The sequence below is a fragment of the Pempheris klunzingeri genome, chromosome 22 (genome assembly GCF_042242105.1).
Source record: "Pempheris klunzingeri isolate RE-2024b chromosome 22, fPemKlu1.hap1, whole genome shotgun sequence".
NCBI lineage: Eukaryota > Metazoa > Chordata > Actinopteri > Acropomatiformes > Pempheridae > Pempheris > Pempheris klunzingeri.
In genome coordinates this window covers 7109891-7127882 of record NC_092033.1, presented here as the reverse complement: position 1 = coordinate 7127882, position 17992 = coordinate 7109891, and the positions used below count along the sequence as shown (strand labels likewise).

At 39.0% G+C, this 17992-nt stretch overlaps 1 protein-coding gene across 1 annotated transcript in view; it reads right to left on the bottom strand.

The window, feature by feature from the left end:
* The window catches only part of grm8a (glutamate receptor, metabotropic 8a), a 207718-nt gene that overhangs the window by 39979 nt on the left and 149747 nt on the right, over window positions 1-17992 (bottom strand). The window contains exon 6 of the mRNA XM_070853529.1: window positions 2100-2303. Coding sequence (XP_070709630.1) covers window positions 2100-2303 — 204 coding nt within the window. The remainder of the gene's footprint in view (window positions 1-2099; window positions 2304-17992) is intronic.

Genomic DNA, 17992 nt, shown 5'->3' with positions numbered 1-17992 from the left:
GGCTTTATTTCACATCTGTGTTTTATCACTTTGCAAACAAATTAATTTACAACATAAACCAATCTAGCTGTTTTGGAAGCCGGAGGAACAATAACTCAAGCCAAAAGGAAAAAAAAGCTCAACCCAAAATAAAAACAATCTTTTTTTAGCGTTTCTAGAAACCAAAGAGAAGTCCAAGGAGGGGCACACCTATGTGATTTCAAAAGTTGCTGGTAGAGGTGAACAGAAATTGCACATACATCCAACTTTCAAAGATTACGCAACAAATGTTCGACTCGTATGAACCAGCGTCAGTGCGTTAGAAACAATGCATTTTTCAGTAAGACAAGAGTGAACGAAATATGGGAATATAATACTTACATATTGGTGTGAGTAGCACACTGTCTGACTACTTAATGTTTAATTCCTGCCACCCATTGCTGCACAGACTGGCTAATCCATTGTCTCCTTCTCTCTCTTCTTAGCATCAATGTTCAAGGACCAATCCTGGGCTTTTTAGCCAAGCCAATTTTCTGGATTCAAATCATCTGCCAATGTGATGCGTTCATGTCTCCTTACTTCTATATTCTACCTTTATCCTCAGAAAATACTTGAGGAGAGTTGTGTGAGGGGAGTGAACTATTATTTATTCATACCTTAGTTATTTTAAGAATTTCATGTCTTTGAAAAGTAAATTATACATCTATTGGGATCTGAAATTTGTCGACAGACACTAAAAAAAGGCAAGCAGCTATGTATGCATTACAATACAAATCAGGTCTTTTATCTAAGACTTTCTGTAGAGCCATCTGAAGGTGTCATGAGCATATGAAATATTTGCAATGGCAGGTGCCTGTTTGATAACTTCAACATCAAACCGTTATTCCATTTCATTTTAGCTCTATCTAATCTAGTTTTTTATAATCTCTCAAAATACTGCCACGGACAGTTGCGGCGCATTTCGTGTAGGGCAACTCTGTGAGTGAGAAGGATTTAAAGATTCATTGGGGTGTAAAGTCTGTGACCTTGTAGTTATGGGATGGTTTCTCTACCCTCTAGGCCAGCAATAACACCAAATACATCTGAGCACAAGCCTGCTGTTGCGGTATGAAAGAGCAATCAGTGCCTGCCTGTGAATTGGTTTTCGCCACTTCCAGCGATGACAGACAGAGATAGCACAGGAAACAGCAAACACTGACACGTATTTTGCACGCATTTCCGCACAGGCACATTGATGAAATTTCAGTCCAACCTCTAAAACTAAAATCAGACAAGCACTCCTGTAATCCTCAAAATAAGACTCTGTTTCTCCATCTCTTGCTTCCCTACTCGCCAACCCATATGTATTCCACACAGTACTTGACAGGGTAACACAGGAAATGAAATGGCAGGCAGAAACGCAGGTACAGGCACATCAGGGGGGAAATGGATAAATAAGAGAATATTCAAATGAGGCATCTGATATTATTTAGAGGGAAATGAGTAAATGTTTTTCACCCACTTAAATTTGTCAGCAGTGGAGGAAGAAAAGAAATGAAAGATTGAGCACTACAGGTTGAAAGTGATGCAAGACTATCTGCAATAAGAAAAAATATAAGCAGATAATACATTTGGAGAAAGTAGGAACATTAACCTAATTCTGAAGGTGAAACACGGCATGTTTTCATGATAAGGAAAAGACAAATTAGATGAGGAACCTGGGCTTAGCGTTGTTAAAGTAGGAGCTGAATTAGTCACGTCAGGGAGGATAAGCACTACAGGATTACAGTACAGAGCCGAAGCATTTGAATGCTCTAATTTGTCCTTTTTTACAGCCTAATTGATCACTGTTGAACTGTATTCTCCATTTGTCCGTAAGAACCGATGTCTGCTGGAAGACAATGGAAAAAAAAAGAAAACTGACATGAAGGGTTATGAGGTCAAATTGTTGTTAGGAGAGTTTTGCTTTGTAATGGATGTTTGCATGTGCCCTCTCTCTCTATATATGTTCATGATTGTGTCAGTATAACAATATTTGACTGCATTTACATATAAAGGCTATAAAAAGGAGCACTATTATGGTAGAAAGAGTGAAATCACTACGTTGGATTCTGTTCACCAAGAACCAGTGTGAAACTCACCATTGAAGCTGACAGCACGAATGTGGCTGAGCAGCTCTTTGCCGTCGATGTTGTTGGCCATGCGCGGGCAGAGGCCCGGGTATCCGTAGCAGAGCTCCCGGTGCATGCGGTGCAGAGCGTGGGCCATGGCATACACCGCATCCATCACAAACTGAACCTTCCCCTCTTGCTCGTAGCTGGAATCACGACCAACTTTTTCTAAACCTGAGAGAAGTGAGGAAAATGTTTAGAGGGGAAGGAAATAAAAAGGCAAACCACGTCATTTCCTAGGGAGCCATTTTGAATGCAAGTCTAATATAAGGTCGAGAACTGGGTACCATTTACATCATAAAACTGCGTGGAATGTTAACAATCAAGCAATGAAGGAAAAATAAATGCTTATAATAGAGAGAAAAGGAGGCATACAATAACAGATAGAGACTTAAGTATAGTAGAAGAAAGGGGGCCAAGTTTGAGAGAAAAGTAGAAAAAAGGAGGGATGAAGGGAAGCCAAGAGGTAAAAAAGAAAAAGAAAAATTGGGGTAAAGCAAAGAAAACTTTTACGGGGGGGTAAAGAGAAAGAAAAAGAGAAATGAAAGCACAGAAAAAGAGCTTGTGCAGGACAGGTTGACCATCAGGCAGGTAGCAGGGCACTCAGCCTGACAATGACAAATAACTCCTCTCAGTCCATTCTCACCCTGGTAGCAAAGTTAAAGAAGAAAGAACAGCAAGCGCCTTCTTTACATCCTCTGAAGCAGTGATAATGGCATTTCCTTGTATGAGAGAAAGGCAAGACGGTGTTCAAAGAAGACAAAATATACTTCGTACTCTTTGTGACCCACGTCACATGGCCATGTGTTGTTATATTCTATATGTCTGACCACATATATAATGTATATTTTGTTACTTGTTAAAGCACTTGGAACATTTAGATGATCTCTAGTGTTTCTCTCTTGTGCTTTTGTCCTTTTTCTGCAGCTATGTGGCTTATCTTATTATTGCAGCCTCATTAATTACTGCAGACTAACGTTTAAGCTCACCGTTTGCCAATGAAACAAATGCTTATTTGTATCTGGCCTTCATGCTTGTGTGCATACACATACCACATGTGCCTGCATACACACATAGACCCACTCCCTCCCTTTCTCCGCCACACACATGCACGCACACACATGCAAACACACAAATATAACTGCCTAGTTGCAATTTATTGAGAGGGTTTTATGTAAGGCTCATTAGCATAACGAGCTAGTGAAAAAAGAACGGAGTGAAAATAACCTCCTTGATGCATTACAATGGAAATCAGTAATTGATTATGACATTATTTTTCTCTGTTTTTCATCAAAAAGTTCAAGGACTGGAACTACTATAGGAAGCATCTAAATTCATTATCTTTCTATTTTTTCTCCTTATATTTCTTTAATTATCTCCTTCCATTCTTTGATGTTGTTGCTTGTTGTTCTATCCTTATCTTTTATTTCTTCCTCCAACTCCCTCCTTTTCTCCTTCTTTCTGTCTCCCTCCTGTTCACCCTTTTCATCTCTTCCTCCTCTCTACTTTCTGTGTCTGTCATTTGCTCATATTCCCTTTCTCAATCCTTTTCTCTTCTGTCTCATTCCCCTCCCTATTGCCGTTCCCTTGGCTTTATTCACACATTTCTTACAAGTAGCACTCACCTTCAGGCAACAGAAACTGAATGAAAATCCATCTGGGCTGAGTTGAATTAACAAGACCAGAGGCCCCTCAATCAATATGAGAATCCATAAGGAATTTATGGGGTCCTGAGAATGAAATCCAATCCACGGTTATAGAAGGTTGCCGGGTGTTTTGTATGCATGCCTGTATTTGTGTGTTTATTGTTGGTGGTGATGGTGGTAGTGGTGTTTGTGTGAGAGCCCCAGTAGGAAGTTAGTCAGCATTGTCTCCGTGCCATGTGGTCCAACCAAGCAGCTGATCACTGCACTGGACAAATAAATGGAACTCATATCCTCCAAATCACTGGATAACAGAGCATGTGTGTGTGTGTGTGTGTGTGTGTGTGTGTGTGTGTGTGTGTGTGTGTGCGTGTGCGTGCGTGTGGGTGTCAGAGATAGAAAGAGTGACAAAGAACAAGCTTGCAGAGGAAAGTACAACTCTCTCCCTATCTCAATGTTGAGCTTTTATTCAGCATCGTATATTCACATTACTGCTCCTGTCTGTCAGATGCAACATCCTGTATGGTAGGATCTCATTGTTTATCTGCCTCTTGTGTTTTGATCCTGCTCCAGGGGTTTAATACTTATTCTTCTGCAGCAGCTTGTTTCTCACTCCTGTTTGGGTGCTCTATCTCATACCAGTGCCCAGTAATAACCACATTCTTGTGAGCCAAAGTCCAACTCTTTCCAGCCCATCCAAAGATTCAAATCTTCATTTTGTGATTGCACATTACTGGCTGTCGCTTCTGTAGCTGGTTGTATTGAGGCAATGCAGTATTGATTTCAAGAGCACATGCAGGGTGGTGATGCAGCGGGCCATGGTTTGAGCAAAATGCATATGGCAAAAACTACCTGCTCAAGGCAGCAGACTGAAACTGGGGGTCAAAAATCTATTGAGTTGTTATTTAAAGCAAGGCATGCAAAAACAAGTTGTTGTTCATCAGAGATGGCCAGCATCCTGTTTTGTGTATCACTGCCTTTAATTTGACATTTCATTAGAAAACCAGCTGCACAAATGACAGTAACCTGTATTTATTCAGAGAAGGCATGCACCTTTTGGCCAACAACCTGCTCGACATTCATAATTACACACATTCACACATCAGTGGTCGCTGAGAGAAGGGAGAGCTTTTCTCATTAGCTTCAGAACTTCTGGCCACAAGCCCAGTTTTCTAATCTCATAGTCAAATCTATATCTAATTGTCTTTATTTCCTACCAGTCAACAACAAATTGTATAGTTTTTATTTTTTCATTTTAATTTTGAAATGTATCGCATTGCTGTTTTTCTTCCCGCTAAAACTACATTTTAAACCACAACACTTTGATGAAGTCAGGCTCAAACATGTGAAACAATACTACTGAGGCCTAAAAGTTTTTTTTAGGGGTTTAAAAGTCTTGTCGTGCCCTGGGGTTATTCACGAAACAGGCTCAGTAATGTGATTGATGCTGCTTAGCCCAGACAAAATCCTCTGTGCAGCAGGATGAGGTGAATACTATACTGGACCAATTGCTATGTCTAGTGGAAACAAAAACCAATACAGAAGTGCAACAAGGTGAAGCTAATGCAACTAACTGACGGGCTAACTGCCTCGATGGATCCCATTGGGAGCCAATTTACTGCTCTTGTCACAAATCTCAGAGCAACCACCAATGAATACAACAATGTAAATTTAACATTACAGAAAAAGTTTATGGAAGTCCACACTCGGATGTGTTCTTGCACTTTAATCTGTGCAGAGAACCAATTAAAGTAGTACAGATCTACCATTTAGGCTATAGGCTGAAATAACTGAATTGTGCTCTGTGCGGATTAAAGTATTTAAACATAGCTGCCAGTCTTTTATCCACATCAGTGAGAAATTCCTTTATTCACTGCAAACAAGATGTTGGAGGAGTGTATTTTTGAGGCACAAAACAATGACCTATTTTTACCCTTTTTCTTTTTCTCTGTGGTGTGTTATGTTGTATTTTATCTCCTGCTGGTATGTAGAGGATTGAGCTACAACGGATCAATCTAGCTTTATTAGCTAAAAGAAAAAAACCTGTACATTATTCACACAAGAACACATGTCAATATGCCGCTTGATGCTAAAACTCCAGTGGCCCCAGTAGAGCAGCATGACAGAAGCAGTCCGTCAGTTAAGTGCTTTGATTAATAATGGTATAAAAAATTCAACTTTGCATTGCTGTTAAGATTTCACTGGTCAGATTTGTAATGTTTATATTTAATTATTTATATTTTTGTGCAAATGTATCAGGTATTCCAGTTTTAAAGAGTTATTCAACACCCACTTCTCACCCATCCTAACACCTTGCTGCAGTGATGTATGTGTGTACTCCAGGTCCCTGTGACATATGGTGATAGAGCGTAGGGCTTTTGAGTTGGATTGGGTTACTTTTTGCACTAATAAATGAAAAAATGCATTTGGCTTCGACTGCATTGTTGTGCTCAGAAAATCAAAAGCTATAAAAGTTAAATCTGTAACTATCCATTTTATTAACAGCTTTTGCTCAATATCAGTTTTGCCAGAAGTCTGATTGCCTTTAGGACTCTTCTAGTATGAATGATAACACAGGACAGCCAATTGACATTACTGTGCTCATAACTATGTGGCTTATTGTCATAACACACACATATGCAAGCATAGATGCCAAGTTGTAAGCTTTGTTCCCAATGCGTCAGAGCACAGTGCAGAGTGTAGTTAAGGCCTGTGATCTCTACTTATGTTTATATAGTACATTTCTATCACGCAGAATCACAGGGCTGTGACACATCAAAGTTAATATGGATAAATACGGATTCAAGCACAGAGGAATCGATCATTTGTGCAAACCAGAAATAGAATACATATTAGTGTCTGATAACAGGCTATTCTGAAACAACTCTACACAGTCTCACTAATCAGCAAAACACCTTTGTGCTGGCTTCCTAATGTCCAGAATAATTCCAAAGTAAATATGCTAATAGACAACAACTAAAGTTAAACAAGACATTAATTAGTAAATGCTGTCACAGCAATGTCCCCAAATGCAAGCTTTCTACCATTGAACACATGCTAACAAATGTAGGCTTGAAAGGTGGCTGGTAAAAGTTGTAGCCTTTACTGTAAGTGTTTTGGAGCATATGAGTATATGAATAGACAAGGGAGCGGTTGATTATGCTGCAGGAGAAGCTTCCAAATTGTAATCACATTTTGACACTTTTATATGATTGTGAAAACTGGGGTACAGTTATTTAGATTTTACTCAATAGCAATATATATTGCAAACTATTTCTCGACATTGTCTTCAGTAATAATGTGCAATCTCTCTACTATCTGGTGTAACTGCTACGGTACTGCTGATATTTTGGAATTAAGCTCCAGTTTCAACATCTTGCCAAAGAGAGAGAGGGTGCTTGAAATAAAAATGTTGTGTTAATGGTGTGTTAATGAAGGTTGCAAGTTGCTGTAGTGTCAATGCAGAACTTGAAAAGACACACTACAACTTGGATGTCCAATTAAGCGAAACTCAAAATTGGAGCAGAATCCTGAAGAGAGTACAGCTGCTTTACAAATGGCCTCTGAATAAGCTTTCCAGTGGCAGGTTTGACCTTTTAAAACTGAGCCATAAAAGATAATCGGATTACTGATTACAGTGGTTATTTGTAACCAGATTTGTGACCCCCTGACACGCAGTTCAGTGTATTTCATGTGTTTCTGTACAAGCTGGTGCGTCAGTATGTGTGCACACTTTTTTGTTCTCAGCATTTGAGCACACTTCCATTGAGAGAAAAAGTACAACAAAGTGTTGTACTCGGAGCCATAGATCAACATGTCATGGGATAATGAGAATTTCTCTCTGCTGCTTTTATGAGATGTGAAACGACACGATGCATCATTAATCAGCATATTGCAAGAAAATGCAATCCTGCCCTGAGACAGTTAAACGACTGGTGCTGTTATGAGGGATGCTAACTGGGAAAACACTACTGTCTCTGTTTCCTGGGATTGCGTCAGGTGTTGTAACCGGAGCAAGGCGTATGTGTGTGTGTGTGTGTGGCTGTGTCTGAGTGTGTCTGAAAAGTGCAACACAATACAGCTTTTATTGGTTCTGTCTGCCCATTGTCTGCAGCCAGTAACAGCTTGTCACATCAATGAAGTTGCCACAAATACGTTCCTTTTATCTCTATGCGTAATGTGTTTGAGCAGGTGCAAAATAAAAAAGACATCTTAAAGCAAGTCTTTAATACTTGACTATAATGTTTAGTGTAGTGCGGACTTGATTTTGTGAAAATGAGACAAACAGAGACGAAGGTTGAGATGGAGGTGAAGACAGGGACAGATGGACAAAATAGTCTGTGTGTTAACATGCGCCCTGTCTGTCTTACACACATTACACTCTGTTCCGTTTCCCAGCCAGCAGCTACTAAATTAAATTCAGCCTTTCTACTCGCTGTTAATGACATCGCAGACCACAGGCAGCTTGGTTGGCTGGCTGCTTGGTAAGGGAGGATTTGTATTGAAAACTTTTTTTTTTTTAAAAAGACGACGTAAAACACAGAAGTACAGATGAAAAGTGACTTTCATGTCTGATAAAAGATCTGCTAACCAAAAACCACAAGAGAACGCAATAATCTCCATATATGCCTCCAAGTCATTTTCATATTTTGTGGTTGATTATTTGTTCTTCTTGCATAGGCCCGGTGCTGTGATCTGTTTCTAGATCTGTATAAATACATTACTCATCTTGGCTCTGTTTAATAAATGCCACAGGCATGGCAGGAACTTTGTTCAAAAAATTATTTTATGATGAAAGGTTTTTTGAAATTGAGATAATCTGCTGTTTGTAGATCACGACACCTGCTCTTACAAATTGTATGTTTGAGGAAAACTTAAACTTAAAAGTCTCTAGATGAAAAATGATAATAGTTCTACAGTCGGGATGCCGTACTTTAAAGAGATCTTTGAAGATGAAGTCATGGTGGTATTTCTCTTCAGCATTATTATTCAAAAGTGATACCGCGTTTCGTAACCTCGAGCATTTGACCTCTTCAAATATCTCTCAAACTACATGATATACCACTTGAATCATCTAACCTGGCTCTCCAGCATCAATGCAGAGGTGGTGGTGCTGTGACTCACACTGGCAAGAACACCAGGATTACTGAACATAACAGCAATCAGATACAATCCTTAAGAGTAGTGAAGAGCTGAAATCTAACTTTATGGAACAAGTTAAAGTCTTTGGAGATAAAAACAGAATTGTTTTTTTGACCTTTGGTGAAGTCAAACATAGTTATTCCTTGTCATTATTTGGTTTTTCAACCATACGATGTTTGATGCTGTTTTAATGGATTTTAGCCACCGTTGGTGTAGCAGATATTAGACAGCTGAATGCAAAGTTCTTCATAGTAAATGTCAGACATAAAATGGAGCAAAAGACTGCTGAAGATTAATTTTTCTTAAAATATAATCAAACAGAGTGGAAAAAAATAATACTTACTTTAATGTACTCACTGCCAGATAAAGTAAATAAGTGAGTAATGGGCTTTTTTATTGGAACATAACAACTATGTATAATATGAGTTTCTTTAGAATCAAATCTGTTTTGCGTTTATAATGTAGCTATATAAGGATGAATGTTTACTTTTGATTAAAAAACAATAAAATTGAAATATGTGCAAATGTCAACAATCATCAAATATTACATTATAATCAAAAATACAAAGACATCAATTATCTACAGTATTTATTTGACCCTAATGTGGTTTTGCATGTTTTGACTGATCTGTCTTCCAGCTATTGGCTCAGGCCTGTATTGTATGAAAGTACAAAGGAAAGAAAGACAAATTGCTGTGAGGAACCACAGTGTTCCTGCATTTAACTGTAAAATATTAAAATAACAATGTAACTTTGATGTTGTGAAAGTTTTGTTCACATTGTAGTTTTATCAAAGTTTTATGTCTATGCAGGCTTTTCAGCTGTAAGATAAAAAACTTTCTATTATCTGTCAAATGCTTCCCATTACATACCAAATCAAAAGCGTTTGCTTTGGGGTAACAGTTGGCCATAATGTTCCACATTACAATGATTTAGGTGTTCTAGCTGGTGATCAATGTTCCAGTCACAAACCTCTGTCTCTTCAAGACCTCAAATTTGTATTTTTCCTTCTTACCTGTAAACCTCACGCAAGAGATTCAAGGACCTTCACTGACGTTTATAGTATAGTATAGTATAGTATAGTACAGTACATTATCCCCCATAATAATCTATTAAAGTTGTCATAAGATATTGATTTAAAAATAATTGTATTGCTCCCACTACCAGAAGTGCGTCCATAGCAGTGGTGTGCATCATGACGTTCAGTTCAACAAAACTTCAACTGCACAACTTGTATCTCCAGTTTCGTTTGCCAGCAGGCTCAACAATGGGATTGAAGCCAGTGAAACCACTAGCAAATGTGCCTCAGTGCCTGGCAAGTGAAGCCAATGCTGTGTCTGATACAAAACACGACCAACACGTTAAGGCAGTGAGGTGAGGCTAATGCAAGAATGCTGACTGGCTAAGTAACTTGATGGATGCCTTCATGGACCAGTGTGCTAGACAGGTTTTACATAGAGAGAGATTGATGGCACCACGGATGACAGGCAGACTAATGATTTGGACAAGCTCCTTAATTAAACATCAATTAGTACACATATTCAATTCCCTCCTTCTCTACTACCGTCACCTAAAACATTTTCTTCTTTCCTTTTCTTCTTTTTCCTGTGTTTTCTCAGGCGGGCTCACATACATATACGTGCATATTTATTTTCCTTTTCAAGATGCTGATGAGATAAATTTTAGAATAATTAAGTCAGGAAATGTATTTATAAACCCCAGGATAATGCAAAGTCAATTCAGATGGAGATGAATACATTTACATGAAGGTTGCTTAATTAGCTTCTCTCTCATTTATCAAACATATCTGAAAGACGTCGGGGAGATGACAGGATAAGGAAATACTGCCCACACACACACACACACACACATCTTAATTCATAAACATTTATAGATCGCTGTCATAAAAAACACACATGTTGCTCATTTTGCTTAAATATGTTTTTGCAAGGAAAAAATGACCCACTCGCCCACAAAAACCCACACATACACAACAGACACACACACAGTTCGCTTGTTATAACCATACTTGTCTGGCTCTGAGCTAGCTGCAGGGCTAATCTGCCAAGAAAGAAATGAATAATCAATAGAAGAGAATAGGAAATGAGCATCAGACAGAGATTCTGCTCTACATGATTTGACAAGAGAGCACTGAAGCCAAGGGTTATGTCAATACACCGCTGCACAAATACAAGTCATTAGATACAAGTCTGTGTGTGAGAGTGTGCCTGTACAAATGTACCTAAATGTGGATGTGTGCACCTGTTCCATAACTGCTGCCTAAATTGTGAGTGTGTGTATGTGTGTGTAGAATCGTAGATCAATGTCAAATATCATTTTAATATCATTCGCTAGAGAGAATGTATGTGTGTGTACAGCCAAGACTCAGATCAATGAAATAAAACTGTAAAAAAAAAAAAAAATCTGTCAAGAAGAGTCAAGCATTAATTCTCAGAAAATGTTCCTGCAGTAAATCAGTTTTAGGCTTTTGATGAGAAAACACAGAAAAGCTGGGTGACAAGCCTTAGCCAGAAGGCTGGTTTGATGGCCTACTGATTGGACGACTTTCTAAAAGGGAAAATTCAAGTTCATCACAAAGTTACTGTTGTAGTTATGGACACAGGTTCTCCAGGCTTTACAGGTTATGATGACATTGTCGTTTTTGGTGAGCACTGTGTAATTGCTTTAGTTCAGCCACATTGTTAGGAGGCAAATCCAAAATTGAGCACATACCAAATACTGGTAATAATCCCTCATTGCAAAGAGAAATACACCCGCAACTATGGAAAGCACAGTAGGTCAAAGTTGGTCAGTAAATTGTGATGGATGTTTACAACAGAGTTTGAGTGATAACTTCAATGTATGCCTTCTCTTTCTCTTTTGAGTAAGTTTCGCTAACCTGGAGGTTGGTTTAAAAAGCAACTGAACAACCCCCTGAATGTCTTATTTCTGCTGTCCTCCAGTGGTTTAACTTTGCACCATTTTGCTGCAAAGGCTTGGCTGAAGCTCAAAGTTCAATATGCTGATATAACCAGTGGCCTCACACTTCCTGCATCAATGCTACACTACTTGATCTCTTGCTAGCTAAATTGTTAGCCTCAGTGGCTTCGTGTTACAACAATGTTTCTACAATTATAACTACAATCATTGGTTTATCTGTAGTCATAGCATCCATGTTACCTAGCAACGTTGTGTTGCAACAGTGTTGTCACGGCGTAACCACTTGAACGCCAAGCATATTGTGTACTCGACTTCCAATGTCATTGCCACCAGCTTACAGGTTCCATTTGAAGACAGCATAATAGTGAGGAAATAATGGCCAAAACTACAAAAAAGCTGTTACAAACCAGAACTGTCCATTTAATGGCTGAAGGACTGTCTAATTATGTTGCAGAATATATGTTTGGGTATTCTCTGACTCTCAGATCTCTCTTTGAGTCGCCTCTGCTTTCTTATCCTCCTCTGTCATCTACTTTACTCTCTGTTCTCAGACCTCCTGTCAGACTGCAGCAAGGATGTTTTCTCCTTTATAAAGGACAATTCACTGTGGAACACTACTTTTAATGAATAATGTGATGCTACAGACATATGTGGCTAATATATATTGCATCTCTACATTATTACTGGTATATACTATTGCTGATAGTACACACAGATAATATAAATTATTCATTAGCCATTTTTCATATTATGCTGAATCACAGTCCAAGCAGAATTCAGCTACGCTCGCTAGCTCTCACTCTGCCTTCAACTTTTTCTAATTTCCTTTTGTCAGTCCATTCTTCTCTTAATCTTTAGCCTGCACAGCTTTCACATGAACAAATAAACAAGAATTTTCATTTGTGTTGCTGAGGGAAGGTGTGTTTCATGTCAGCACACCTGTCTCCCCGCTCTTGAACAAGCATACACACACGCGCACAGACAGATGGACCAAAATGAGACACAAGTTAAGGCAGGGAAAGGGCACGATCACAGTAGTGAGGACGGAGAGGGAGAAAATTGGATCAAACAAGACAGAAAGATGGGAAAAAGAAACAAAAAGCTGGAATGAGGGATGATAAACAGATGGTAAGTTCATGGATGGAAGGTTGAACGAAATAAGAGAAATAAATGAAACAACTAAATAAGACACACGGGGGGGTGGACGCATGCAGCTGAGAAAACAGGTATTACTGAAGAGAGGATGAACCGTAAAATCACATTTGTAGAGCAGCACTTGATCTCACTAACCTGCAATGGTATCACTGCATACAGAAATGTGTGTGTATTTGCACACACTGAGACACACTTGAGCACGCATGGTGTTGTTAGGCATTAAACTTGCATAGTTTAGCCCTTCACATGAGGCGATGCACAAGAAAGAAGTAAACATAGTGATTTGGCTCTGGGTCAGTGGTGCTGGATTTTTATTTTTTTTTTGTCATTAGGGAAAGAAGCCATTTTCCCTTCTATCACCCCTTAGTTCTGTTAAAGGTGCAGTTTGTAAGATTGAGAAGAGAGTACGCTTTGAGAATTAAAAGAGTACAACTTCCACATCCCTTCCTCTCACTTTCAAAAGACACAACAAGACACGAATCATATTCCATATAACTCAAAATAACATGTTTTATTGCGACTGTTGTCAAGGCTATATTTTAGCTGAGTATTTGGTCTTTATCTAATCATCTGCGTATTTAGAAATAAACAGTTGAACTTTGTGATAACAGTAATGTTTCTGAATGTACAGTAATGGGAACTTCATATCAGTGGTGTACTGGCCATCTGGCATACCATGGCACTAATCCTGGTGGGACATCACATCAGCGGGCTGGTGGACTCTCAAAAAACCCATAAAACCTTTCAGGTGTCTGGCTCTGTCTGTATTTTTACCAGCCCTCTATGTGTGCTTATCATTATAAGTGCACATGAGAGCAGTGTGTGTGTGTGTGTGTGTGTGTGTGTGTGTGTGCGTGTCCCAGGACCAGATTTACTCCATAATAATCCACTAAAGTTAGGCACAGTACAAAATGAATAAATCCCAATTTCTGTTATCTTCACTGCCATGTTGAGTGTAGCAAAGGATTGGTTGGACCACTTTTCAGCAGGTTAAACTTTAAGATCTCTGCTATAAATAAATATATTTTCATCTACACAAATGTTTGATAAAATTAGGTGATTTGGAATTAAAGTCATGTTGTGCAATAGTACCAACCAGCCCCATCAGAAAAACTGCCAATATTACATTGAACTTCCCTACTTTTTACAAATGTTTGCACTACAAAGGACTTGTGAAAAGGTCTGTTTGTGAAAGGGCCAAGTGTTTTTAGAGGTCAAAAAGAAACAGCATGACAGCTTATAGAGTTGCATTAGTAGAGGAAACAAATATATAACTACACAAAGTAAATGTCACTTTTTAGAACCAAAGAAATAAATCAAACTTTCTGTACCATATTGGAATGCATAGCATCGTTTTCTCTTGCATCACGTTGAATCACATCATATCGCATTGAGTCGCATTGTGTTGAATCGCACTGCATTGCAATAGAGGTGAATTGTATTGGTAGTAACTTCATATGTACCTTTAATGTGTTGGATTGCTGGCAATCTATCAATATGTGTATCGCATCAGTCTCAGTGATGGAGATGCATATCCATAGTGAGTAAGTCTACTTCTTCACTAGTGCCATTTGTGCCCTAGAGTAGTTTTGTGTCTGTATCCATTTGCAGGTGTCGGTTTGGGTGTGTATGCATGACCAAGCGGTGTGTGACAGGGCCACAGTGAGCAGTGGGTCCCCTGGTCCTGCATAAGATGGATTACTCCGTGTGTGTGTGTGTGTGTGTGTGACTTAGTAGTGATAGATAGGCAGCTCAACGCTGACGCTTTAAACCACACAGCAACAAGCACATGCACATCCACACAGATGAAGTTTCTCTGTATAAAAATCTAGACACATAATAGTATTGTATGACGGCATTTCACCAATCAGTCACACAAACACACATATGCACACAGAGCCATCTAGAAGAGCAGTTAGTTAACTGTGTCCTCTACAAGAGCATGAAAAAGAATCATTTCACTGTAGTTAAATGACCTAGCATCAACAGTGTCTCACCTACTGAAAAGTAATGCTGCAAAGAGTCTGAAAAACTGTCTGTCTGTTGCCATCTCTGTCGACAGTCTGCAGTCTGTCTGTCTGCGCCTGTCTGTCTCTAATTGTCCATCAAGCTCTCCATCTGTGTTTGTCTCCATCTTTCAGTCTGTTCGGCCCTGAGGCCTTTTCACAAGGGAGGGAACAGTTTATCCAGCCTGTGAGCCTAATAACTCTCCTTCCCTATCGACCTCGTTAGGATATGGTCTATTTGCAGCGCGTGAACATGTGTTTGTGCACGGGGGTAAATGTGTGCATGCCGGGCTAAGTCAGGATCTAATTAACTCCAGGAACTGTGGCATGCGTCTTGCGCAGGCAGATCCGTGCACACATCACTAGTGTTGGATGAAGACCTTGCTTCTTCAAGAACACTTTTTTTAAGAAAAGCATCCTCCTGTTCAAAAAGCAAATGTCGCCCAGTAGCCTTTAGAAGATAATTTTCCCATTAATAACACTCTGTAAAGTATTACACAGTCTGTAAAGTAATAATTCATCATAAACTAGGGAAATGTAAAGCTTCGTGCGCATGTGTGTTTGGTGTGTGAAAGCATTTGATAATCTTCTGGGTTTGCCTATTAAGTAGGAAGAAAGTTAGAGCACAACCTTCATTAGGCAGCTGCACAGGGAACTACAGTCTCATGGTAATCTTGCTAATCAGGGAATGTAGACCAGAGAGCTTAAACTATTATGGGAGGATTTTCTATCACAGAGTCTGCGCTCTTTACACACATTCATTACAATCTCATTCTCCACTGGACGACAGTGTTTTTTTATTTCTCTTAGCTAATGGTAAATGTCCCTCACACCTTTCGTATAAGTGTGAACTCAAGTTAAACAAAAGACTGCAACCATTTCCTGAGGCATGTCTTTTTTATGACCTAATCTCAAATTCTGCTTGTACCTGACCACACATTCTAATATAGAATCAGAAACACAGTATATTTTTTCAATGTAACGTACCATTAATTGTAATGGGCATTCATGTCAAAGTGATTCTGTGTATAAACTTACTGTTCACTGCCTGTGTCTGCATCACGTGGCCACACATTTTGTAGGTAAAAAGACCTTTGACTGAGTGTTATTGGACCCATTAAACAAAGCATTCAACACTAGATTCATCCATAAAAAGAAATGCAAGTGTAAAATCTACAGCAGCATAAAATGTACATTATTACAAATAGCTTTGCAAATAGCCCTTTTAGAATAGCTAGCCTATCATAACTATGTGCATATTTCAATGTAAGTACTGATGTAAAAGCCTGCTTTCACTTTTATTTGCCACTTTTACAGTGAAATGTAACAAAAAGTCACAAGAAGGCCGCTTTTTGTCAAAAATCTATGAATTGACTAAGCACACATCAATGGGAGTGAGATGAGGTGACAGAGGGAGAGAGGGCGAAGCAGAAGGTAAGAGAGGGAGACAGAGACTGGTATATTTTAGAAACAGTTCTAAATAAATTTGACCCTTTTAACTACAGTGGCATTTGTGTGAATAGTAATGTTGGAGAGGTTTTCTGTTGCATTATGAACTCACAATTCACTCCTGCATGATCAAATTCCTGTTCTGTATGTATTCAATTATAAATTTGCTGTTCACATACATAATAAAAGCCCCTCCATTTTTTCTTTTGTTACTTACAGTTTTTTCTCTTTGAATAAGATGCAATTTATTGCAAGTGTTATGTCTATATTTATATAGTACTCTGTCTGTACTGTATCTCATTAAGTTTGTGACAAAATAAGTCATATAAGTTTGAATTTGAAAGAGCAGGACAAAATGAAAGTTAGAGAGACAGGTTGAGAGAAAGTTTGACAAAGAGAAAGCTGTCTAAAGATTGACAGTCAACAAAGTAAAGAAAGATCACAAAAGCCAAGAGAAAAAAAAGATAAAATGTTGGTATAATTCCCTCGAGAGTGACACAAGTCACAACCCGCACAGAAAAGACAAGAAAAAAAACAACCAACAGTGTAACAACCTTGTTTCCTGCTCGCACTGCACTTTAATTCCTGTGTGTGTACCCGAGGCTTATAGCTCGTGTCACAAGCAATGCTATTCACTGGTGGAATAGATCTATTGATGGGCCCAGGTGAAAAAGTGTGCGGATATGTGTGCATCCTACTTTATGTGTGTGCAAATGGACTTTCATGTCGGTTCTGTCCGTTGTTTGTGTGTGTGTGTGTTCCTTTGTGTATATGTGTCAGTCACGCCATCCCCCACTGTGTTTGTGTCCAGCCCAGAGCACAGAAATGCCACTTTCCCCAAACAAGGATTTAATGATTTGAGAGATCAGCCAGAGCCACAGTGCAGTGTGTTAGGCAGAGCTGCCACCACCTATCCATTTTCTATGAGGAGCAGTGAATCCGTCCTGCAGAGCGTGATGGGACTAGAGGTAAAAACGGACAAGCGGGTGGGCAAAATGTTCTGACTGTGACCTGGAAGGGACGGAAAATTGAGATGTGACATGTATCGCACATCCTGCTCTCATCTGTTTTACTTAAACCATGGTAAGACAAATTCCAATAACAGTGAAAGCAAACCGTAAAATGCATTTTGATTTTTGGAGGAATTGCCTTTTGTGCTTGGTGAACCTGCTGTGTTTGGTTGACTGGCCAAACAGGCAATCCTGCAGTTATATTTAACATACAGCAATTGATTGACTTGACTGGACTGATTGGTAAAGTGTCTCTGAGTGAAGACTGTTTATGCGCTTTAATAATACTAAATGATTTAACTGAGAATTCTTTGTCATAGTTCACGTTAGTAGATACATTAAAATGTGTGTGTCTGTGAGACAGACAGAGCTTGTAAGAGGTATTCGCACCTGCATCTTTACATAAGCAAGTCCAGTGGGAGTTGAGGATGAGGTGTCAAAGAGCCACATTAATTACTAAGGAGACGCACATTCATCCATGATTTAATCTGCAGCCACTTGGCACATAAGTGTTTCTG